Here is a 26,420-nt window from a genome sequence, read left to right as displayed (position 1 = left end):
CTTTCTTTGCCCCACATGGTGAAACTACGAAGCTGTCGGGGAGAACTGGGTTTTATTTAGGGTTAGCCAGAGCAGATCAATGGACCTTAATGCCAAGCTGCAGTCAGACACATTACACTCCCTGTCTAAGACGACCCTGTTCCGCTAGACCAAGGAATCAATTACCTGCCTAGGGATTGTCTTGATGTCCAAACTAATGAGTTCGAGGGATGCAAAGGAGAAACTGCTTTGATCTGTAATCAGGTTTGTGCTACTGAGATGGAAACACTGTCAACTATCATTAGTTTGCCACATTGCAGCTCTCAAAATGTCCATCCTTCCATGGATCCTGTATGTGTTTCAGACGATCCCCCTGTGGTACCGGGAAACATTTATTGCACAACTTTAAGGGTCCTATAGACGGTTCCTCTGGCAAAGGAAGAGAGTGAGTCTCGATTTGAATCACTGTGCTGTGCATCCCAGGGATATGCCTGACATAGCTAACAATGACCATGTTGCGCTGCTCGGCCACTTATATGGATAGACCAGTCATGAGAGTGACAAAGCATGGCGCATGATCGACCACATGCTGAGTGGGAGGCCTCTACTGGAGGTGCTGTGGCTGCCTAAGAGCCATTGAGACTCAAAGCTCTTTATACTCCCTGTTACAAGGGCAACCCTGAGAGAGTAGGGCGAGCTACATAAGCGATGTCATTGGATGACCTTCCTTCTCTCTTCATTACTCTATGAGTTAACATGAATTTCCCCATACCTGGAAAAAAGGCCTTTGAGAGCTGGAGAGGAAGTGGGTGCAAAGTGAGGAAGGAACACTTTTTAGAGGGACAGTTAAAATCTACAAAACAGAAGAAGGACGACTTTGGGCTGGCTGAAAATAAAGGTTTTGGTGCATGCAACTGCAGAACTGGGTACAACAACCATTAGTTAAGATGGGTCCAGTATAAATCTCACTTTTTGGGAAAAACTATTAAATAATCCAACAAGAGGGATGTAGACAGTCTTAAAACTTTTTGCTATCCTTATGACTCACAGGGCGGGCCAACAGGCAAAATATCAGGTGGCATGAAAGACGGAACTGAGTAGTCAGCTGAATGTCGATCAATGAGAGGAGCTATTGGTAAAGGGTAATAACTTTTCCACCTAAACGGGAAAAGAAGACACTATATAAAAGTTTGTATAGATAGTAGTATGCCTCCATTGGCAGGTCCAGTGCTAGTGGACAGGGTTTTAGAGAACTTCACATTTTGGAATACTCAGATGTGTGGGGCACCTGGGCGGGAGGTGTTTCTGGACACTTATTCACAACGCCACAATTGAGTAGTAGTATAATGCGAGGTCAGAGAGTGATGTTCAACAGATATCAAGATTAATGAGGCATCATTGATTTTCGACCAAAGAAAATACTTGGTGGCGACCCCAAGAAGGATGAACCAGGTTCTCACCGGCAGAAGGATGGGGGAACAGGGAAAACCAAAAAGAGTTCTCTAAAGGCCCACAATTTTTCAGTGAGTGGTGCCCCAATCTAAACCTGATCATAAGAGGGGAGGTAAGAAACCCACTGCTTTATCCAACCCAAGTGCTGTGAGTGCTGCCAGTCAGGGCCCAAGAAGGTGAATGCCTTCTGCCCAGGGAAGAAGCAGCCCCCCTCCCCCCCCCCCCCCCCCCCCCACTGTTGTGTCTGCCACGGGCATTCCCAGTGTAGTGCTGGGGGGTAAGACGTTGTCCCAGTTAGTTTTGGTGGAGTTCAGAGGTTACCCCAGAGTCCTTGGGTGACAGAAAGATTGTGTTCAAAGCTCACATGTGGGATAACACTAAGAACTACAGGCAGTGCCTCACTATCAATGGACAAAGGTAGAAGGCTCTAAGCAACATAAGAGCAAGCATGACTACTGTGAGATGTTATTTGGTGACCTCACAGCAAATTATCCCTGATGTAGTCCACCAATATGTGACAGCTGACAACCAGGTAAGACACAATCCCGTTGCTTTGGTTCCCTTAGAGTCGGGGCTGGGTGGCTCATGTTTTATAAGAGTAGCTGTAAGTCCAGTAATCCCTGTGGAAAGTTTGCTGGGGAATGACCTAGACCAGACTAACTGGAAAGAGAAAGAGCTCACGCCTCTTCTGGAGTTGTTGGGATTGCCTAAATGACCATGGCAGCTCATCCCGGGAGTCTGAAGGACCTCGAGCCTGAAACAGATGACCAGTGCCTGCCAGGAAGAGGAGGGGCATGGGAAACTCACCCTGGAAGTTCCCATGGTCTGGGAGGAGGCTGACCCTGAGGGTGACGTCGACAGGAAAAGACAATGCTGCCCTGGGAGACTTACCTGAGCTACCCGGGTGGCAAGTTGCATGGGGACTGTACTAGGTGGAGTTTTGCAAGGTGCAGAAGGAGTGCCCCACTCTTTAGGGCCTATGGTGGCAAGCCAAGGTCCAGGCAAATGATGCTCCCATATCTATTGAGAGAATGGTCTCCTGTATAGTGAGCCTAAAGTCCCTGAGCATGAATCAACCAATGTGCCTTCCTACTGGCGTTGGCTCATGGCATCCCCCTTTTTGACAGGTCTGATGGACTTACATATAACATTTGGGCCAGACTTCAAAGGAGTGAAACAGAGTGCAAAACAATTTGTGTGTATTCACTGTCTGATTGCTGAAAGCTCACCTTTGTTCTACCAGACTCCTGCCTCTAAGTTTGTTGGGACTACAGGACTGCATAACACTGTTTTTTTTAGTGGTAGTGGTGGGAGGACCCTAGGATTACCACAGTACACTCCCCATACACACCCCAGCCCTCAGAGCCCAAGTTTAGTATGACCATAGTGGGTACGGATTGCCCTAGAAACCTTTACCCCATTGGTTAGAACATCCCTAGGGTCCATCCCACCCAGTAGCTCGTGTCAGGCATACATCTGGAAAACTCCATGCACCATCTTCAGAATCTCCTGGACCTGTGAAAGATCAGAAGACCGAACCTCTTGTACCCTGGAAAAAGAGAAGTAGACTCAAAGGTTTATAATGCTGATCTCCTGATAATGCTACAGGGACACAACAAGATATAAGATGCCTTTTCCTGCAACTGCCCAGCTGACCAGTGGCAAGTGGACCTGGACTGGATCCTTCTGTTACCCTTTGCCTGCTACCCAGTGAGTCTCTAAATGCCTCCCCTGAGTACCTGATGGGATTTTTAACATACTCCTGTGGAAGAATTGGGACTTAAAGGACTAGATTCAAAAGGTAAAATCTTCGACCAGGATGTACCTGGTTAGTGTATCTGGCCTGTGCTTCATCGTAGTCGAAGTCACATTCCACCTGTGTCCTATTTTACCGTGAGCATTGACTATCATTGATACTTTGTATTTCTTGATGCTATTTCTACTTAAACTTTAAAATGTAATATCTCCGGTTCCGCTTATTGGATATTTGTCATACTGGCGTAATTTTGTTTATTACATTTTACTCTATTTTTCTAATCAATTTTGGGTTATGCATTTAAACTTTACTACTGTTTTATTGATGCATAAGTACTTTACACATTGCCTCTAAGTTAAACCTATCTGGTTTTTGCCATAACTGCCAGGGGGTTGAGCTCCGGTTCCTTTGGTGACCTTAAGAGTTCACCCTGACAATGACTGTGAATATTACTTGAGGTGGGTACTCTGCTTCCCCAACTAAAAACCTGATTTCTCCGCAAGTTATATAAAACATTTCCTTACAGAAACTTGCAGGCTAACTGGCTTGGTTTAGGCTTCAGGCTGTAAGTAGTCATCCCCAAGGCCTGCATGCACTCCAAGATGAAAGAAGCCTGAAAAAAAGGAGACAGAACACCAAAAATACATGATACACAAGTCTTGCGTAGGCTAAATGAGAGAATGTATTGAAGGGAATCAAGCAATGAAAAAATATTAGTGGAAGGATGTAGAAAAGAGTGTGAATTAAGTCACAAACACAAATGAGTCATAGCAAGACGAAAATGGTTCATAGATTGTAAATTTCTTGTGCTGCCTCTGCCCCTACTGCTCAGAAAGTGCATTGACCAGCAATCTGCAGTCCCCAGTCACGTCCCTCTCAGCCCTACAAGCTGCAACAGGCGGATCCTTCGAAGCTGGTAATGTTGTTTCCCCTGTTGCTGACTTCCTCTGTGTAAAAGGCAGGAATGGATCTGCAGCAGGTGAAGTGAATACTGTCTACTTTTCTTTCATTAGGCATGCTGCTGCAGGTGAAAGTGGAACGAGTGCATGACCTGGCCCTGACAGTTGTATGCACTACTTACAGCAATCTATCTACACACGTTTTTCACATATTTCAGCCACTCTAAACAGTGGCTGGATCAAATGAAAATAAGGCAACATGCACAAGAAAGGGGCGAAAGACATGAACAGAAAAAGCAATTCAGAATCAAAAAGATGAATGCAAATAGAGCAGAAGAAGAATTGCGATCTGGTATATTGTGATACTATGTATGGCTTTCATTGGAAGCCTTTAACTTTTTTTGAGGTTCAAAATCTGATAATCCACCACTAAGACATAACAACAGTTGTTAAAAAAATTTTTTACCCAAGGTTACTACGTCTTGAAGGAACTCCATGATGCTCGGGCAGGGCTTTCACAGAGCCTGTCAGAGAAGAGTTGGAAAGCAGGGAGCACAGCTTCTGTAATAGAAGGAAGAAAAGGCACAGAGGCCATGTATTTTTTAGGTCTGCCCTACGCAGGGCGCATGCGCTGCATAGGAAAAAGACCTTTATCCATCGCTACACTTTTGCAGGCAAAAACGTGCATGCGTTGCATTGCTTTTAATGGCAACGCATGCACGTTTGGTGAATTCCTTGCGGGAGCGAGCAGCGGCGCAATATGTTAGCAATTATCGTGCCTTGCTGTTCGCTCCCTACCGGCGCAGGCCCCCTCCTCTCTCCGCTCCCCCTGCTGCCACACAAGGCGCACGTGCGTGCTTGTTTTTAGGTCTAGCGTCCAGCATTGCAGTGCTCAGCACTGCTCGCGCAGCGCGAGACCTCTTGAAGGGCCTTCAGAAAGCTAACCACATGCTCGTGCTCTGCTGTTATTGCTTGCACATGCTTTTTTTTTAAACGGCATGTGATTGTGCATAGGCGGGACAATGTCCCGCCTTTGAAAGGCACATTCCCGATAGTGGCTAGCACGCGCAGCAGCGCGCAATCGACTCGCTGCTGCGCTCCCTCCCTCCTCTGTGGTGCGCGCGCACCACTGGTTGTAAGGAGTCGATGGGGTGCGGGACAAGGAGGCTTCGACTCAGTGTGGCGCAGTGGACTGTCGATTCATTCTCACCAGTGCGGTCATCTCCGTGTCCACTTGTTGTGGAGCTGCCTCCATTGTCATTGCTGTAGCTCCCTCCTTGCTCACTAGCGCGGTCTTGTGTCTGACCAATGAGAGCGGCTCCTTTCATGGTCACTAGTGTTGCTTCGCTCCTTGTCACTTGTACAGCTCTCCCTCCGATCGCCAGTATAGCTCCCGCCCTGATCACTAGTGCAACAGACTCCCGTCACTAGCGCAGCTCCTTCCGCGATCACAAGAGCAGTTTCCTATACTCTTAGTGTCACTAATGCTTTCCTCTCCCTAATCACTAGTGCAGCCCCCTTTCCGGAAAGGAGCTCTCTCACCGGTCACTGGCGCAACTCTTTCCACAATCACTAAAGCAGTTTCCTATAATCGTAGGGTCACTAGTGCTGCCCTCTCCCTAATAGCGAGTGATGTGTTCTCGATCCCTTGTGCAGCCCTGACCCAGATCAATACTGACCCTCCAGTGATCTGAGAGAGATCCACTCCTCCCCATGGAAAGCCCAGCGTAGCTTTCCCCCTCCCTCCTCCAGAGCCTCCCAGGCTGGCCTCACCTCCCAGCCTCAATCCCTCCCCTCTCTCCTCCTTACTCTCCGGCTGCACAAACATGGCGGAGCTGCGGCGAGTGGCAGGCCTGGATTGGGACCTGCTTCTGGTGTGAGGGGAGCCCGCTGGATTCCCACCAAGAGGGAGAAGTATGGCATGGGTGAGTACCGTAGCGTGCACTTTGATAATTACCGGCACTTCCTTCTGCGCAGTAGAAAGTTTACAAAGTCTGCCCTGTCAGCCTGAGAGGGCTGCGTGGGGCGCCCCGTCCAAGGAAACAACACTTCATCCTCCGCGCCATGCACTCGCCCCTGTGCTTATCGTGGGACGCGTGGTGTATGCTCCTCTCCTCAGCCCTGAGACACTTCCTCCCCATCCAAGCCCAATGCCCTATATTACCCCACTGACAGTTGGCGCGAGCTCCGTCTCACACAATCCTTGGGACCCACCTCCTAAGCCTCACATGAGCTCTGGACACAAGCCTCCTTTAAATACGCCATCCCCAGGGAATGATGTCACAGTGCATCGCAAAACTGTGCTGACGTCAATAAACATAGCCACATTCAGGAATGCTTATCGCTGGGTATTGTTAGAGATGTAGGACTTGGAAACAATATAGTTTTTCTGCACTGGATCTCCCCTTTCAGGCTTGGGAAATGCATGCCTCCCATCTCCCCCTTAGCCCTGCGACCAACCCCTGCTGGTCCCGCCCCCCTGTCATAAATTTCATTTAACAGGTCCCTCCGGGGAATGAAGTCACAATGCGCCTCAAAATCCTGCTGACGTCATCAAAAAAGCCATATTTAGGAATTCCTATGGTTGGTGCTCTAGAGATGATTCAGGACTAGATATTTATTCACTGCACTGCATCTCTTAAGGCTCGGCACATGCATGCCTTCCATCCCCCTGGAGCCAACCCCAACCCTTGGGACACACGCATGCCGCATCCCGTCCCTGGAAATGATCCTGAGGCCCGAACGCACATACGTCCAATATTATTCTCCCACGTCCTTGGAAACATGCCCACACCCTACCATTCAACCTTGTGCCACCTCAGATGCCCTGCTTTTCACTGAGCTGGCTGCCTGGTGCCCTTTTCTTCCCACAATGACTTTACAGATCCTGAAATGTAACACCATTTCAAACTAGTGGTGCGCGCACACCACACAAGAGTGGGGGGAGGGAGTGTGGCAGCAAGGCGAACGCGCGCTGCTGCGCGTTCTAGACACGGACGGGAATGGGCGTTGCAAAGGCGGGACATGTGCCCGCCTTTGCCCAATCCTTTGCCTTTTATTTATTTTTAAAACATTTGAAAGCCAATGCCTGCTGGCAAAAGCCTGATCACACGCACGAGTGCTGCACAGCGTGAGACCTTTTGAAGGGGCTTCAGAAAGCTAACCACACGCTCGTGCGTTTGGTTTCGCCTTCTCCGGCTGTTATTGGCTTGCACATGCTTTTTTTGTTTTTTAAGCGGCACGCGATTGAGCAAAGGCGGGACATGTCCCGCCTTTGAAACACCCATTCCCGATGGTGACTAACACATGCAGCAGCGCACGTTGGCCTCGCTGCCGCTGCCGTGCTCCCTCCCCCCGCTCCTCTGTGGTGCACGCACACCACTGGTTGCAAGGAGTCGATGGGGTGCGGGCCAAGGAGGCTTCGACTCAGTGTGGCGCATGTTTGTCAAATGTTGCCCGATGGCAAGAATCAGTAAATGGCAGGCATGCACCCTCACAAAGGTCACGATCTCAGCACGTAACTCGGGCCAGCGGCGGTGATACTTCTTCATAGCTGATCACGCAGATCACGGGCCGGCAGCGGTGACAGTAGACACACAGCATTTCTCAGGTTCCTCACGGTTACAAGCAGAGACGATCACAGGGAAAGCTCCTCTCCGCCACACGGACCCCCCGCAGTCAGTGAGTACACCCATTAACTGCCTCTGTTTACCCGCTTGTGTGCCGCTCTATCCTGTGTGTAAATTTGTCTGTCGTTACTTGTGTCTGGCGGTGTGCCTGTGTCTGTGTGTGTGCCGTGGTGTGTGTCTGGCGCAATGCCGTCACGTGGGGGTGATAGGGCCCGTGGCCTGCTGGTCGCTGATTGGCTGTCCTCTCCCGTGCTACAAGCAGACTCCGGGCTCTCAGCTAATTTAATCCTGGGAGGTCATTGGAGGCGGGAGATTAGCTGCAGAGAACAGTTTACTCAGGACACCAACATCACTGGGGGTGCCACCGACACCAGGGTCTGCGGGGGGCCCTGCCGACACCACTTGATCCCCACCACCTGTCACCAGAGCCTAGGGTGTCCCAGCTGTCCCTTCAGATGTCACCGGAGCCTAGGGCCTCCTACAGTGCACATCATGGCTGGTGGCATACTGCCCAGTTCCATAGAATACTCCCTGTCTGCCAGTCTTGAATGGAATTGTCATGATGGCTTATAGAAAGCCCCCTCCCAGGGGAAGGACTTCAGAAATTTCTATGTGGAACTCCACAGCATATACTGTAGATGGCTTATTAAAGTCCATTCGCATAGGTTTCTCTGCTCCTCCTAGGTGGACCCCCAGAGCACATACTATGACTGGTTGATTAATGGCCAATCTCATGGGTTGCTCCTCTGCTGTTGCTGGATGGCTCATCAACCTAAGCTATATAATGGGTTGCTTCTCTCATAATGCCCATGCACATGGATTACCCCTCTGACAATCCTGGGTAGACTCCAAGAGTACAGGTTATTGCTATGATACAAAGGTTGCTTCACTGCCACAGTAGAATAAACCCCCAGAGCACTTACTTTGGCTAGTTGTATAAATATCCATTCTCTTTTGTTCCTTGTCTGCTACGGTTGTGTAGTCTTCAGGGTTTATAATATGGTTAATGGAAGAACGCACCGCATTTGCAATGCAATAGGTCTCGCATTATTAAAGTTTGAGCTATTGGTGTTGCATTATTTAGCAATGCCAATAGCTCAAACTTTAATAATGCGAGACCTATTGCAATGCACATGCTTGTTTTTTTTGCAATGTCGCACAGTTCTATCTAAGCCTTGCACATAGGACATTTCTTGACTGACATGATTTGATTGTGCCAATACAGAAGCAACTGCATTAAAAACACGGGCGCCCGTTCTTGTGTTCCTCATTAACTACCGGCTCAAAAAGCTGCCAACACCTTATTGCCCAAATATATTGGTAACTCCTTATTGCCCAGATGCATCAACCTTTTTAGGAAGTGCAAACGGTGCGATTCGCATAAATCGGCCTTTTGCACTTCCTAAATTGGTTACTGGGATGCATCAAGCATTTTTTGGAAATCGCTTTTTTTGCGAGTTCCAAAAAATGCGATTGCTGTTAAGGAATCGCACATTTGCGATTCCTTAACAGCAATGCATCATCCCCAAAACATTTGCGATTTTCAAAATTGCAAATGCAAATTACCACGAAGTTGAACTTCGTGGTAATTTGCAAAAATGTTTAAAAACGCATGAAAATGCATTTTTTAAACGTGTACGTTACAGGCACACATGTCCTTAGGACATGTGTGTATGTAACTCACATGTAAAAGGGCATTTCATGAGTGCAGGGGGGGTCCTTTGGACCCCCCTCTCCACCCTTGAAAGGCTTTGATGCATTCCGAATTGAAATTGCGAATTCGCAATTCCCATTCATTCCTATGGGCATTTCAGCCCATAGGAATGAATGGGAATATCGGATTCGCTATTTGGAACTCGCAATTTTATTGGAATTCGGTAAAAATTGCGATTTTTACCGAATTTCAATAAAATAGCGAATTTAATGATGCATTGCCATTTGCGAATCCTTAATTGCGATTCCTTATTTTTCGCAATTAAGGAATCGCAAATGACAACGTTGATGCATCTAGGGGTATGTTCTTTATAGCATGATGCAACCTAATCTCTGAGCGACATCTACGTTGCTTTCATGATTGGGTATAATGTGCATATAACGTGTAAACAGATATTTTCCACATGATACCTTGCTCATGCCATTAAGACAGCTGATCTGTTCATCACGGAACACCTCTGCCTTCACAAGGACGTTTTCACATGCTTCTGGAACTGATGTTCTATTAGTCGCTGACCAGACACACAAGTAACATGGTTTTATCTACAAGTACGTTATTATCAGAGTGGATTTCTGAGGACAATCCTTATGGGTGGGTTCCTTCGTCCATGGTTCCTTTCCTGTTTTTAATTGATGAATCTAACACTGACCACAACATTATTTGGTCCACTCAAATACTATGTTTTTGCTTTTTACGCTCTTAATTTATGCACCGTGGTGACGATTACATAGGCAGCATTCGACCCGAGAAAAAAGCATCCATAGAATATCAGTATTAAGAACCACATTTAAAGCCCTTAAAAAAAACATACATTACAGCAACAGACACTCATAAGGGCAGGTATGTGGATGACTGAAGTGACTACTAGTAAAATCTCTGCCTGACAAACCTTTATACCTTTCTTTACTAGTGATTATGGTGAACAGTTGTCTACATCATATTCACCAAATATACAGTCTTGGAAAAACTCATCGGTGTAATTTTACCCGAACGAAACACATGTCAGCTGGGTCACTAAACAGCAACGGAACTCTTTATTCGATGGGATGCGAAAACTTTTTAAACAAGCATTGGCATAGCCAATAGGTCTTGCCTTTGGGACCTTATAAGTGTTTAACCATGCAACAGTTAATGTTGTTGCAACAAGGATATTGTGCTGCATAACTAAATACTTATAAGGTCCCAAAAGCGATACCTATTGGCTATGCCAATGCTTGTTTCCTCTAGGGACAGAGAGGAGAGGCGATTTTATGTATTGCTCACCCATTACTCTTCTGCCTCTGCGTGTCAGTTGAAGGCAGAGGTAGATGATATTGGGAACCATTACTAAGATTGTTAACTATTAGAAAGTGCCAATCTGTGCTATGTCTCTTACTTCTTTTAAACGATTAATTTACTTGCCTAATGATTTGTAGGTATATCTCCTCTGCAGTTCGGCTCCGTAAAATTGTTAAAAAATGATTCCTGTGTTTTGATTTGCTCAAATTATGTATACTGATGTAATTCAAATGTTTTTATTGCTCTTTTGTGGCTAAATTAGCCAAATAAAGATATTTGACTGACTGACTGACTGGGAGCCATGCATAACATTAAAATTATGCATGAGTAAAGAGTGAATTACAGGAATGTTTTTCACCTTGGGGTCGCTCTTGTTGTCTATCTGATATCACTTGGATCCCTTAGGTGAAAATCATCCCCATAATTCACTGTTACACATCTATTATTCTATAAGTTATTGTTATTTTGAGTTAGTTTATCTTGAAGCCAAATGGCAAACTCGTATCTCCTTGGTGGGAGTTAAGCCATTTTCATGTTTTGAAGGTTTTATTGTATTTTGTAAACAATACTTACAAATAAAACATAGCCAATGTGGAATATACTTTGACGTCGTGTGCAATCACAACCTAAAACAAAGGTCAAAATGCATTGTCCCTACATCAGAGTAGTATAAGTCAACAATATTAGGAAAAAATTGTAGATCATCATTTAAGGCCACAAGGCTTCTAAGTTGACAATTGTCTGTTGAGATATTGTAGGAGTGAGTTAGCATCCATCTTATCAAATGAATGTCCCAGGCACTGTAATAAACATATAATGATATTATGAACTTGAACCTAAAACAAAATGAAATACAGATAGATTGCAAGATCAACATGAAACATTTGAGCTACATTGCAGTGAATTATGCATTTTACAGTAGGAAAAGACTGACAGCTATAGCATAAGTGGTAATCTCATATCTATATACATCAGAGGGAGAAAGAACGTGGGGGGTGTAGTCGTCATTGAGGTTGCACCTATTGAGGATATAGGTCCATATTATTAATTATATGTCTCCTGTTAGAAAGGATGACAAAAGGGTCATGAATGTATTATCTTCACATCATGTAAAAGTAGAGCCATGTCCACCTGCCTGCATGGAGATTTTACTGGCTTTAAATCAGTGGATTCATTTGTAACTGGTTCTTGAAAGTATTCTTTATCTAAATATTGAAGCCCCTCCGCATCGGGCTAACGAATTTACAGTCAAACATCATGTGGCTCAAGTCCCTTCTACACTCATTACAGCTACAGCAGAAGTCGGTGACTAGAAGACCTAGTTTGTGCAACGTCACTGGTGTCCAAAAGGTTCTGTATGGAAGAGGGAATATCACCACAGTTAGTGAGGGGTTGCTTCAGCCAGATATGCTCGGTCCCATTTCAAAGGCCATTATTAGGTCTCATCCACAGACATAATGTGATCAACCTAAAAAAAAAAAAAGCTTTCAGGAGTATACAGAGAGGATCTTTGGCTCCGCCCACATGTTGGGAGTCAGGAGTACATGTTTTGATTGGGTAGGACTTGTTGCTTTCCACAGCAAGAAAGTACTTCCCCCAGTGAAGCCATGATTTTTTGTTTGTTTATCCAGCTGCCTGAGCCAGCATCAGTTTAGCTGCCTGAGTTTGTACTTTCAGAGGCATACACATGGCACTGTTAGCCTGGCTTAGATAAGTACACAATTTACAGTGTTTTTCTGTGGGTGCAGCACTGTTGGGAGGAAGGCAGCCATGAGAAATGTAAAGAAGTCCCAGCACCCTCCCCTTCCATCAATAACTTCAGCGTATAGTTTTGTGTTTGAGGGCAGTATCAGATGTCTAGGGCTACACTAGTTTATATGATTTTTAGGTCTGGCTTGACAGTGTAGCTGTCACCTGACTAATGTGATCAACAAAACAGAGATTTCAGAGTACTAATGAGAGAGGGGCATAAGTTTCCCCAGAGTACAAGATTTGATTATCTGAAATTGTGTGCTTCCACTATAAAAACTGCTTGTGGTGCACTTTTTTGTTTGTGTCAAAGCTCGTACTCAATAAAGCAGGACTGGATTGGTTATGGTTAGAAGTCAATGACTGTGGCTAGAGCACTGATCTGTTTAATATCAATTGTTGTGATAAAGGCATTAAGCCTGTTGTATTTATTGTGAAATGTACATGTTAAAGTCAATAAGCATTTGTGTGGATTGTGTTCACTGCATATTAAAACCTATAGATAGGTATGGTACTTTGTCACTTGGAATCTCGCAGTTTATCGTTGTAGGCAATGTTTTGGTGTTGGTTACCCTTGTGACAAATAGTGCCAATAGAAGGCTTACACTGTGAGAATGTGTTAGAGGCAGTAGGCTTTTAAGAATGGGTTGTTATTATACTCTGCTAAAGCCTGTAGGATGGTATTTTGTTACATGGAATCACACAGATTACCATAGTAGGATGGTTTTGGTGTTGGTAATAAACCCAAGCAAACCTTGGTATTGTTATTATGGGATCTCCCGGGGAATAAACAAATAGATGGACTGCTCAGCATGGGAACTGGGGGCTGAGGGGATTCCAGGAGGCACACAACCTATTTGAAAATGACCAGATAACCAACTGGGAAAGTGCGAAAGAGCTTTTCCGCCTAGAAAAGGACCAATGTTTGCACAATCATGCCATTTGAAGAGTCGCATAGAAAGTATGAAGGAGGATGAACTTTGGAATCCCAATACGTTGGCACTTATACTACAGACAGATGAGGGCACAGGGGTCAGCAGTAAGAGCAGACATAAACATTATCCCATTAGCCACAAGACAGAAATGGTAAGCTGATTGCAGAGAGCCCTTCCATGACAGACAATGGCAGGAAGCACTGACACATACATGTACAGCCTCCAGCAATTGGCGATTTCGTCTCAATAGCTCCAGGGTGTTACTGGCCCTCTGAGTTCAAGTCGTTAATTTTTTTAAAAAAATGAATTTGGTCCAATATATTTTGTAACCAGAGTTCTGTTCAGGCTCTTGGGATCCAAGACTTGCTGCAAGACATTTCTTCACTAATCTTTTGTTTGTCCCACCCAGGAGCATGTAATTCTCAGAGTGTTCTAAATGGATGAGTTGTTTCCTTCCACTGATGGTCTCGCATTAGCCAAGAGCTGTTGATTTTGCTAAAATTATATGTATAATAAACTTGTGGGCAGGGCCAGACCGGAAACGCAAACCAGCCCTGGAAATTGAGTCGGGCCGGCTGCTGGAGGAGGGGAGTGGTGCACGTGGAAAATGTTACAGGGGACCGATATTTTCAAAACAAGCCCCCGGTAACAAAAACGGCCCTCCAGGGGTCCAATACCGCCCCTACCCTGGCGGCCCACCGGGGAAACGCCTGATGCCCGCTACAGCCAGTCCCACCCTGCTTGTGGGGGCTTTTAGCCAGCATTCTTCATTCATTGGTTTGGTATTGTGGCAATCACATTTTTCTTCCACCCACTACTGGAAACAGCATGGGCCAATGGGTCAGCCCACTTGATCCCTTGGTGAAATTCACTGTGCATGACTGCATTCTGTTCTTGCAAAAGGAGCACATCCACACACAAAATAGTTTCCTTAAGTGCCAGGGACTACTAAGGCAATGTGTGCTTTTTGAGACCAAAAAAATACATTTGCTGTTAGCCAGTGTTTTCTTTTTACTCCCCATCCCACTGTCTGTTTTAAATATTCTTTTTCAATAATTATGTTTTTTAAAGAGTGCCCAGTAGATGGAAAGAGGTACCGACCTATTGTTTTCTTTTTATTCTGGCTTACACTTTGTCCCCTTTTGATACTTTTAAGTTACTGTTCTAAATTGGCTGTCTGCCATCTTAGAATGATAAAATGAACATGGCCACCGGTGCATCACAACTCAAGCACACGCATGCATCACATGTCTGTGTATGTGTAGCAAGGTAAGCATGCCCATGAATCATGACATATGTGTCACCCATCTTGGAATAGGCTTTCTTTAATAGACAAACCAGTCCACAATTGCTGACCATGTGTCCGTATGTTCGTGTGCAGGTGTCATGACATGAAAATGCTAAAGCAAAATCCATTGGCAAAGCCAGTATTTCGGGCTTTTAGAGCCGAGACCTATATTATAATGCAAAGTCAGTACCTATAAGAATCATTCTGGAGTATGTGGGTTGAATATTAGTAGCGGTAAGTATGGACAGAAGAGCCAAAGTAGTGAGTATCACATTTTCTATTTTTAGTCAATCCGGTAAGTGAGGTGAAACCAAAGACAACCTTGGAGTATTAAAAAGGCTCTCTGATATACTGAGAAATCAGCTATATTATCACAATCCAAGCATTTCCAAAGTCCTGGCTTTTTTATTTAGTTTTTGGCTTTCTTTACGAATGAGGGTTGCAATCAAGATAATTGGGGTTTTTCTCTAAAAAGGTCGCTTCGGTAGTTTTACCAGCAACAGGCACAGAAGATAACTAGCTACTGGCGTCACCATAATTTTTACAGTTGGTGTCCTTCTCCACCATGATGTAAATGTGTGGGGGCAGCTGTCCAGGAGCTTGCAGTTTTTATCGATTGGCATCTCTTAGTTATGTCTAGAAGAAATTCTCATTAAACCACACCCCAAAGAACTTAAAATTTCCTGAAAGTCAACTGTGGCTTTGATTACAATATCAGGCGGTCGAACCACCAACCACTATTGCCGCGTTCAGGAGACCGCCCGACAAGCAGTCAGCAGTCCGACTGCCCAAATATGATAGTAGCGCTGTGCTGGTGGTCGGAAAGTGCTCTTTAACACAGTAGCTTATGCTGCAGCCCAGCAAAAAAGGCCGCAGTACAAGCAACAGTGTTAATGAGCAGTTTGTGCACATCCATGCACTGTGTGCCATGCACCATGTGGTGCATGGATGTGGATGGGGGCGCTACAAGTGCCCCCAGGGCCATTTTTGCAGTGGCTTGTGAGGGACTGGGGCCCTGTTTGGGGCCTCCCAAAGTGCCTTTCTTTCAGCCTTTTCAAGGCAGTGGGACCGCCATGAAAAGGCTGTCAGAAAGGGACATCTTAATCCTGATGGTGGTGCCTGTCTCGGAACCGCTGTCATTAGGGATTACAAATCCGACCACCACCCCATTGGGATCAGTAGATCCTGTCGGAGGCAGTGGTCTGTTCCCCTTTCAACAAGAGTCCGACCGCCTGCATCATAATGTGACGGTCGGGCCGAAGGTTGGTGACGTTCTGCCCGACAATGTTATAAGGCCTTAAGTCTAATGTCACCTATTACTTTGGTGGTACCCAAAACATTCAGGGATCACATGTCCAACTTATCTTTGTTTATCTTTCGATGCACGCAATGATGTTATTGAGGTGTGAGACTCTTCTAAGTAATCCACAACTTTGTTTGTACCCGAGTCAAGTCTGCGGTCTAGTTTCAGTAACAGATGCTAGCCTGGAGGGGCGTCATTGCTAGTCAAAGTAGAAGTGGGACTGTGGGCACCCCTGCCTCGTGCCTTAGGCTAGATGGAACAATTGTGGCGTCACTTACTCTGACTCAAGCCGTGAGTTCGAGGGCTTCGAATGATAGTTAAAAAAAAGTTGTGGTAGGAGAGCCCACCCCTTCCTCGCACTTTAGTCGAGATGAACATTTTCGACGTCATGCCATTTACTCGGACTCCCGCTGTGGGATTCTAATATAAAAGCTATTGACATTTTAGTGAAATTGTCACCAAATAGAATCCTTATGATGCACCGACCTCAAGAAAGCTAGCTTGCCTTGTCTTTGCATTTCCTGCGTCCATCGCTATCACTGCAGGAAGAGGAAGGGTCACTTTGGTCCTCTCCCTCACACGGCAAACGATTCTGGTATTGATTGAACTATTTTTCAAAAAGCCTGTTTGTGAAGGGGGAGGAAGTTAAGGAGTGGCATTATTGCCGGCCTCCTTTGCTAATGTTTTGTGTACATTAACCTTCCTTGTAGATTACTATTATCTTAGGTTCAGCCCGCCACTGTTCCTCGTATTTTCTAATCTGTTAAAATACATATTTCCTTTGATTAATGAGGTTATTGCAGTAGGGATGCTGTGGGGGGTGAGCCCTTGCATCTCCTGAGTATCAAGCTTGTGTACACAGATCTAAGGATAACCAATGCTGTTTAAGTTGTCTATAGCGCTGAATTGTGCTATTCAGCATATATATGGACAACAATCCTACTGTCCAAGTCAGGTTCACTGTTAACTTCATTAACAGCGTATATTACAGCTGGCAACAGCAAACCTGCAGTTATGGTTGAGTTATGACCCACATAGGGACTGACTTTTTTTTCTCTAAGAGCTACATAAAATTTGGCAGAGACTTGGCCCAGAAAGCTCAGGTACTTCTTTTCACAATTTGTGGAGACTCGCCAAGTGGAAACAAAGATATTTGGGCTGGCTTACAAGTACACTGTCCCACTTTAAATCCCATCTCTCTCTCTACTACATCAAAAAATGCTGAACGAAATTACAAGAATTTTAGCATATTTTTAGCATATTATTATATGGGTAAGTCCATCAAGCACTATTTAAGTTATTTGCTTTACAAAAAGGTGCAGAAAGGAGTTTGAAAGATTAATCTTTGTAATCTGGACAGTTAATCTGTGCACTACCAGCAGACTGAAGGAGAGTTTAAGGATTATATGTAGCAAAAATATTCAAATCTTAAACGACCAAGACAGGGTTTCTTCCTGTCCGCCATTGTGTTATTCAAGAGTCCAAGAAGAAGGTTCTGCAGACTCAAGCACTCTGATTGGCTAGCAGTGCAGGGAAAGTGTGTTATCAGTCCTCGTTATTCTCTGCAAAGGATCCACAGACATCAGCACTTCTTTCATTGCAAATGAGGTTCATATGGAACATTTAAGGGAACTGTAGGAGCACACCCTGAGGGAGGATAAAGCGGTGTCACAGTGGGCACATCTAACATATTAGAGAAGGAATGTTTGTAGTGTTTAGTTCCCTCGGGGGAGCTATGGCTGACTGAATGCAGTGCACATGTCCTTGATCCACCTAATTCAGTATGTCTTGTCACAAGGACATTTTCTGTCTTCTCCTTTTTCTTTTTCTTGTTTTATTTCTTCCTTTTCCCTCTTTCTTCTTATTTTCCTTTTGCTCTTTTATTCTAGTTTGATATCTAAATATAAGCACTGAGCTTTCGCATGTTATATACCCTGACCTGAAAAATTGATCACTTAATATCCTAGTTATAATTCACATATTATACATATCAGGGCTATTGTCGGGTGTGGATATTGTCTGTAACAATATAAGGTACCACGATTGATGTCTAGAAATGTTAGTTGCAGAATTTTATAGAGAATTACAACACATAAAATTATTTGAAACGGGGAAAAGGGGTTCCCCAAGATGCATGTTGGCCCTGCAGATCCCAGAAACTGTGATACACATAGATACACATATTTCTTTTGAGATGTGAAGATTCAAATATAATAACTAGCTCTCAATGTCCAAATGGATGTGCAGAGGTGGGAGAGCGGACCTAAGGGATGGCTGAAGACTACCCAGTGTCCAGAGACCAGGGTTTTGGGAAATCCATATGTCTGGGCTGGGCTGAGGGTGTGATTAGAGGCCTCGCACTGCATCTGGGGCCTGCCACAAACACCAAAATCCATGGGGAATTCTTTTTTAATGCCTCTGTGCCAAGAGCCTACTGCACTTGGCCATGGTGTAGAGGGTCATGGGGGCGTGGGGGCTGGATGGAGGGCACAGGCCTAGGCCACATCCTATGCCTAAAGCTTACTACGCATTACCAGAAATGGGTACAAGGTGTAAATACATGCCATACCCTGTGCCTCTAGGGTACTGTGCATTGAGCATAGCAAAAAGGCATGCAGATTGGATGCATGGTGTCGGACAGTGAGCAAATGTCTTGGCCATTGCCAAAGCCATGTGTTCAGTGCCCCCATCCATGTATTTGTTTATGTTTTCCTTGACATTATATTTGAGGTCAAGAGGTGATCTGAAACCGAGAGGTGAAGTTAAGGCATTCCAGGCTGAAGGTTCTTGTTCAGTAGGAGACGATGGTTGTGGTATGCTAAAGGGTAGCTAGTGGTAGCAGTTGGTGTTTGCAATCCCCGTAATTTAACCACTGTAACCCCTGATCCTCTACATGTAACCATGCCTTTAACTGCTAGTAGTTGTGATCGTTTTGATAGCTAGCCCTTAATTAATTTACTGCTGCCTCATGTTTCCAGTGAAGATTGTTCAAAAACATGCCATGACTCATCATCAAGGAAAACCAGGAATTTCCCACCCAAGTCACCAGTAGGTCCTCATTTGTTCCCAGGGTTTCACCCAGACGATTTGGCTGCTTGTAGCAGACAGTGTTGAGATACAGCGCACAGGTTCTGACTGGGATGGTACCTCTATAAGACCACACATAATTAGGGCTGAAATCAAAATGATCTGTTCCAACTGGATGAGGTAAGAGCCCTCCAATATTAGTCATTTTCATGCTACTTTGAAAAAATATGTGTTTTCCTCATAGACCCTAAATGCTGAATGTGGACACCTGTGTACCTTTTTTGTGATCTCTGGAACTCAATAGTAAACCCTTAATCAATGGAGGGGCTGTAGACACCTGTATATGAAATACAACTGTTTTTCTGTTTCCAGGAAGCAGGACAACCCCAAAGCCAGCATTCAGATCATCACCCTTTGCCACCTCCCTCATCTTCCAGTAGAGAACGTCTTGGTTCAAAACTACAACACCTCCCGGTGCCTCATGAGCCAGCAGCCCTCCGAGAAGGGCAAGCTCTATGTCTGCGGCTGTGTGGACGAACAGGAATGCAACGACAAACTGATCTTTGAAAACCACATGAACGGTGAGAAATATCCCCGCTCATATTTTCATTTGACTAGTCTTTCATGGGCTCTTCAAAAATCAAATCTTAAGCACTTCCAGAAGTAAGGAATATTGCAAGTACGCTTCAATTTGAGATACACTGTGATACTGTAAAACAAAATGATCGACACAGTTGCTAATTCCCTTCTATTCTGAAGGATATTTGTGTATATGAACGGTCTGTGCAATGGAGTCAATGAGTACACATGAACACAAATGCTAGGATAGCAAGGGTTAGGTAGTGATATAAGATGTATTATTCAAGCATTATAGCCTACTGCCATGGGCAATAACAAACGTTAATGGCTCAAAAAACCCATGTTATGGACTACAACAATGGATAAGGCCTTTAATAACCATGATTGCTATGATGCTATGGGAGCATCCACCCACTGAGGCTAGAATGTTCTAAATTAAAAAATGAGAAACAGAAAGTCAAACATTGAAATGTTGGAGCAGATGGTCTGTGCCAGCCATTATTAGCCCTGAGCCACACGCCATTATCGTCAGTGGAACTCTCAACATTCCAATGTTCTAATGCTTTTTTATTTGAAAACCAAATTCAGACGTGTCTGTCTTTGGCTCTGGTACCTTGTTCAGTTCACCAGTATATCAGCTGTATGAGGAAAAGTACTTTATTCCATATCTTTACCTTATCTCGGTTACATATGGAGTCCATACCATTGTCTGCCAACTGTTCCTCAGCAAGCTACCTTCCAGTTCAACTCAGTTGAATTCACACTATTTGATCATCGTAGATTAGTTCAATTAGTTGATGGCCATTGCGTTGCATACTGTGTGCATCCACAAGATGCGCCACAAATAAAGCACATCTTTCTTTTCTGAGCTGGATTGCAAACGAGCACTGTACAAGGGAATTCTGTACATAATGGGAGTATAGGGATAAGGCAATTGGTGTCCACTGGTTAGGGATTGGTTCATGAAGAACTCTGGTTGCTATCAAAGACAGATAAGGTGCTCCTTGTTCAATTGTTCAGTTATTTTCTGAAGTGCTAGAGCAATGGGGCAAGCCTGATGTGTAGTTTTACAGTGTCCTAGAAAGCTTTTGCTATTTCAATGTTGCACTTCTTGATTTCGAGTCTGATGATTTCTGGCTTTCGGTGTTATGGCAATCTCCTGAGATGGGACGTTACCATAGAGTGTTGGTTGTTACAAAATTGTATGTGATGCAGCAGGTCTTTTAAGGTTATAAGGGCCTACTTGGTCAAGATTAACCTTTCTTTCCAACCTTACCATCCATCACACTGTTAGTAAACTTCCTTGTCAGGACTCATTTCCCACCTTGCCCTTCTTGAACACCTCACCAACCTGCACTCTGACTGCATGTAGCAACACACCTCAATGACAGTTTGTAGTGGTGTGTGCGTTAGTGAGTTTATAGCATGTGTGCACATCATATGCATGGAACCCACCAATAAGGTTCTGATTCTTACACTGATCAGTTGCTAGTGGTTTACTGAAATAAAGTAACTTTGCTGGGGTTCTCACATCTCATCCCCCTGAGAAAGTTGAGTATGTGCATTATTCACTGGTTTCAGACCTGACAGACTCAGTGTTTTTACAACTAAACATCCTGAAATTCCTGAATCTAACCCATTTATCTTTCAAGAGCAGTTTTAGCCAGCTGCCCTTTCACTATCGTGTCTTTATGTTTTACCAAACTGCTGACATTCCATCTAATGGCCATTAGCCTACCTAATCCCAAATTTGAAGACAAGCGAGAAGACAAGATGTAATCTATTGGCTTAATTGCTGATTTTAGGGGTCTATTTGAGGGATGTATTGCATAAACTAAGAGAGAGTTGGTCTGCGAGGAAGGAGAGGAACAGCAATTTTAAGCCATTCTGGTGTGTGAAGAAGGAACTCAGTGCGAGGGGCATTCTGCTATCCAGAGGCACAAAACTCATTCCCCCAGGTACTCTGAGAGACAAGGTTATACCAAAGGGGCATACAAGTCATCTTAGCATTGTGAAGACAAAAGATGAGACAGGATTTCTGATGGCCTCCATCTGATAATGGATATGTTTGTTTGTGATTGTGTTGAGTGCTGTAACAGTGACAAGATCTGTAAGATGGTCCTCCCTTCAACGTAGAAGGAGCATTTTCCTGACTCCCCATGGTAGGAGGTCGCCATTGTTTTAGTTGCCCACTTGTGTGGGGAACGGTCTATGTCATATCTTTTGTTCTAGTTGTCTTGTTCTGTAGGTAGCTTGAGGTTAAGTGTGTTGGCGACACTAGTCTAGAGTGTTCAAAAGCATTTTTTAGGGCATTTTTCAAAGGGAGTGTTTTGCAAAGTCCTTGTTGGACAATGCAGCTCAATTTTGCTCCACAGTGTCATCCATAAAAATGTGCATTTGCCCTCCCAAAATAAATGGGTGCTAAAACATTTTAACAAAACTTTGAAGTGAACAGGTTGCCTTAGAAGGAAGAGTTGAAAAATAGATTGGTGTACTATAGGAAGAAGCCCTATTCGGACACAGGGCATTCCCCTTTTTATGGTATGTGGGGAAGAAGCCAGGTAGCCAGTTGTTTCATGCTTGGATGTCCTGGTACAAAGGCTGTGTGAGTGTCTCTATGCATGATGATTGAAGGAGAGAAGTGTCTTTATAAGAGAATAGAAAGTGTGATTTTGATAAGAAGTATGTCACGAAGACTGAGCCGATCTAGGTAGGAGATTGGGTCAAGATACGCATGCCAGTGGTCCAAGTTTTTCCACCCTATGAAGGTCGTTAAGGCTTTTAAGAATGCCATTAATACCAATGACAGCAAGATCTGTGACCCGAGTCGGGTTCCCCTGTGTCTAGGTTCTACTCCGAAGAGCGTGGATGAAAGGATGGACAACATTGTGGTCAAACCTCCTCAGTGGCATAGAGTCCGCTGGGAAGCGCACCTCCTTGTAAGGAGAGACTACAGAAGTACAAGAAAGGGGCAGAAGCCTGAATATTTAATGGTCTTCTTGTAGCCCAATCTGCACTCGCACTCCTTTTTCAGTTCTCCATCGTATAATCTTTTGGTTTTTCAGTGCCATTGTGTGGAATCTGTTTCTTTTCCCTCTGTATCCATCATTGACTGTTTGACTGATTGGGCCATTCTTAAGGTCCTTGTCCTGTTTTAGGGACATATGTGTTAAAAGGGGAAGAATTGTGGTTTCTTAGAGTACTGGGTTTGGAGCCCTGGACTGGGATGCGGAACTCTGGGGTGGGATGTAGAATTCTGGGGTAGAGGAGTTCTTCGTGTAGCAGCTGGCGGTGTCCGAGGTCTTATTCGATAAAGCTCCTACCATAACCTACTTGCAGCCACTATGAGCACTTTTTCAACCCTATCTTCCACAGAACCACAAAGAAGCATCATTTGATTTACTTTTTTGTATTTAGGCACATAAGGTCTAGTGGCCACTGTATCACATTAGCATTTCCTGTTGTGTTATATAGCTTTCTATGACCGTCCTTATTAATCCTTCATAAGTATTCCCCCTCCAGCCTTTTAAGTTCTTCGTCTGTGTCCTGCAATACTACTATCTTCACTCTAGCTTTTGAAATAACAAACACGCTCACCTTCCCTCTAAACCATTGTGATTTCTTCTCTTAATGTCTTCTCTTAATGTCTCTTTACTTTCGATGGAGTGTGGATTTTAAAATCTGTCAGTATTGTTTTGTTAAGTATGGCTCTCACTGAGCACCAATTGCATGACTATTGGGAGTCTAAATCTGGTTATCAGATATCAGATTTTCCCATTGCTAGGAAACATGCATCTTGCAGCCTGAATGTATCTTTTTCTTGGTGAAAGTCATAGTCTAGTTTCAAGAAGGACCACAAAAAAATCCCATGTACTTATCTCCACGCATCATTTTGGGGCAGGTCTTTTGTAAATTCATGTAACTTGATCAGGCCCCCTTGGTGATTCTTAACCCACTAGACCGATCCTTGACCCAGTACATTAATGTCACATAAAGGCACATCCAGGACTGAGAGACTCTGTTAAGTTTTCAAGGACTTGACTTTAGATATAATTTCTAAAGCAAACCAAGACCACAAGTGACATAACGCTGGATCCATTTACTGTGTCCATTTTGTAGGTTAGCTTTTAAAAGCAAAGTGGACATTAATCTATTGCAATTGTTCTTGATGCTGTTTTGAATGAAGAGATAATTTTCACCTGCTATTTATCTGACTTCTGTATTGACTGTTCAGAAAAGGGGGTGGTGATGAACAGAGTGTCTGAAATAAGCAGACCACTCTTAACCAGTCCAAAGATCAGGGCTTGATCCATCACCGTTATTTAGCTCACTGCACCATCCCAGCTCAGAACCTGGCTATATGCAAATTAGTCTGTCCCTGGCCCAGTGCATCATGGGAACAGGGCAGACCAAACTACCCAGCCAATTCTTCACCGGAAAGGAGACAAGCTTCCGGGGACCGGTTTCTGGCATTTCAGCCGTCGTCGGCCCGGCTTGCTTGAATCCTGATGGTGCAGTGAGCAAGGGACTCATGTCTGAGTAAACCCTGCCACACCTATAGTGGCCAAAAACGATTCAGAAAAGGGGGTTGGATCTAGCCCTGATCTCTTGACTGGGTGAGAGTATTCTGCTTAATTCAGAAACTCTGTCCATCACCACCCCTTGTTGTTAAATATTTTGTCCACCACAATCATGGAAGGGTATACTCAGATGTGAGTCCCTTGCTCATTGCACCATCAGGATTCAAGCAAGCCGGGCCGACGACGGCTGAAATGCCAGAAACTGGTCCCCGGAAGCTTGTTTCCTTCCCAGTGTAAGAATTGGCTTGGTAGTTTGGTTTGCCCTGTTCCCATCATGCACTGGGACAGGAAAAGACTAATTTGCATATAGCCAGGTTCTGAGCTGGGATGGTGCAGTGAGCTAAAAAAAACGGTGTTGGATCTAGCCCTGATCTCTTGACTGGGTGAGAGTATTCTGCTTAATTCAGAAACTCTGTCCATCACCACCCCTTGTTGTTAAAGATTTTGTCAACCACAAGCGTGGAAGGGTATACTCAGATGTGAGTCCTTTGCTCATTGCACCATCAGGATTCGAACAAGCAGGGCCGACGACGGCTGAAATGCCAGAAACCGGTCCCCGGAAGCTTGTTTCTTTCCCAGTGTAAGAATTGGCTTGGTAGTTTGGTTTGCCCTGTTCCCATCATGCACTGGGACAGGAACAGACTAATTTGCATATAGCCAGGTTCTGAGCTGGGATGGTGCAGTGAGCTAAAAAACGGTGTATGGATCTAGCCCTGATCTCTTGACTGGGTGAGAGTATTCTGCTTAATTCAGAAACTCTGTCCATCACCACCCCTTGTTGTTAAATATTTTGTCCACCACAAGCGTGGAAGGGTATACTCAGATGTGAGTCCCTTGCTCATTGCACCATCAGGATTCAAGCAAGCCGGGCCGACGACGGCTGAAATGCCAGAAACCGGTCCCCGGAAGCTTGTTTCCTTCCCAGTGTAAGAATTGGCTTGGTAGTTTGGTTTGCCCTGTTCCCATCATGCACTGGGACAGGAACAGACTAATTTGCATATAGCCAGGTTCTGAGCTGGGATGGTGCAGTGAGCTAAAAAACGGTGTTGGATCTAGCCCTGATCTCTTGACTGGGTGAGAGTATTCTGCTTAATTCAGAAACTCTGTCCATCACCACCCCTTGTTGTTAAATATTCTGTATTGACTGTGGCCTCTTTTTTGAGTCTTTGACATCCCACATTAGGTCCCATCGGTGTTGAGAAAGGGTCTTCAATGCCCATATTTTATGATGGTTTTCTGACAGTCGTTATGCTTGATAAGAGGGTCTAAAATAAGGGTTCTTTGGTATTCTGACAAAATATTGACATTAAAAATATTGTAGATGTTAGAAAAAGGGTTCCTGGTTGCCTGGGGTGTGAGCCCTGGTCAAGTGGTATCCACAATCCTAGTCAGGATAAGGCACCAGCAATCCTCAAATTAACCTGTGCTCATCCTCTGTTAGCTTGGCACAGAACAGTCAGGCTTAACTTGAAGGCAATGAGTAAAGTATTTGTCCAACACTTCAAACATAAAACAGTGAAAACACTGCGCAAAAAGATTCCACACCAGGTTAGGAAAATAGAGCTTAATTTAATGAAAAAAACAAGACAAAATCCAATTATTAGAACTGGACAAATGAGTTTTCAAAAATAAACCTGTAAAATAGCGCATAGAAGCAATAAGCACTTACTTAGGATATCTGGTTGCTCCAGACTAGGGCAAAGTCAAACGTTGAGGCCGATCGCGATGAAGCGCAAGCTGGATACAGGGACCCAGTGAGGCCTGCTGAACAAAAGTACCTCGATCTTGGCTACGTGGACGTTGCGGAGGTCAGCCGAAGCGATGAATCGGTGTCGATCCACGCAACAGAGACAATGCGCTGGTCCTGATCTGCTCTGCAGCAATGATGCATCAGCTCTGATGAGCGAAAAGCTGTGATGTGGAGATTTGTTCGAGGATGCGATAGACGGATTTGCAGAGACCTTGTGCAGCGGTGGTTCCTAAGCAGCAGCGGCTTGCACAGGTAAACGCTGTGGGTCGGCGGGGTGGGGGGTAGTGGAATTCGACATACGGCAGGAATGTGAAAACTAAATAAATAAAGCCAATTACCTTGTGCTTACCGCATTGCCGAAATTGGTGCCCATTTTTCTCACACTAGAAGCTTTCTGCTTTCTCTCTTTGTCACAGGTTTTCCTTCATTCTCTTCCTACCTGTTTCCCATTTTCTTTTGCTGTGGGTCAAAGTCTGATGAGGAAACAGAAGTGCCGGTCCTC

General features: G+C 44.7%; 1 protein-coding gene across 1 annotated transcript in view; it reads left to right on the top strand.

Annotated features, from left to right (window-relative positions):
* Positions 1-26,420, top strand: part of LOC147732888 (TGF-beta receptor type-2-like) — a 407,586-nt gene that overhangs the window by 247,563 nt on the left and 133,603 nt on the right. The window contains exon 3 of the mRNA XM_086957433.1: positions 19,382-19,590. Within this exon, the coding sequence (XP_086813559.1) occupies positions 19,382-19,590 (209 nt within the window). The remainder of the gene's footprint in view (positions 1-19,381; positions 19,591-26,420) is intronic.

This window comes from Lissotriton vulgaris, chromosome 2_1, assembly GCF_964263255.1.
Source record: "Lissotriton vulgaris chromosome 2_1, aLisVul1.2, whole genome shotgun sequence".
Classification (NCBI taxonomy): domain Eukaryota; kingdom Metazoa; phylum Chordata; class Amphibia; order Caudata; family Salamandridae; genus Lissotriton; species Lissotriton vulgaris.
This window is presented reverse-complemented; position numbering and strand designations above follow the sequence as displayed.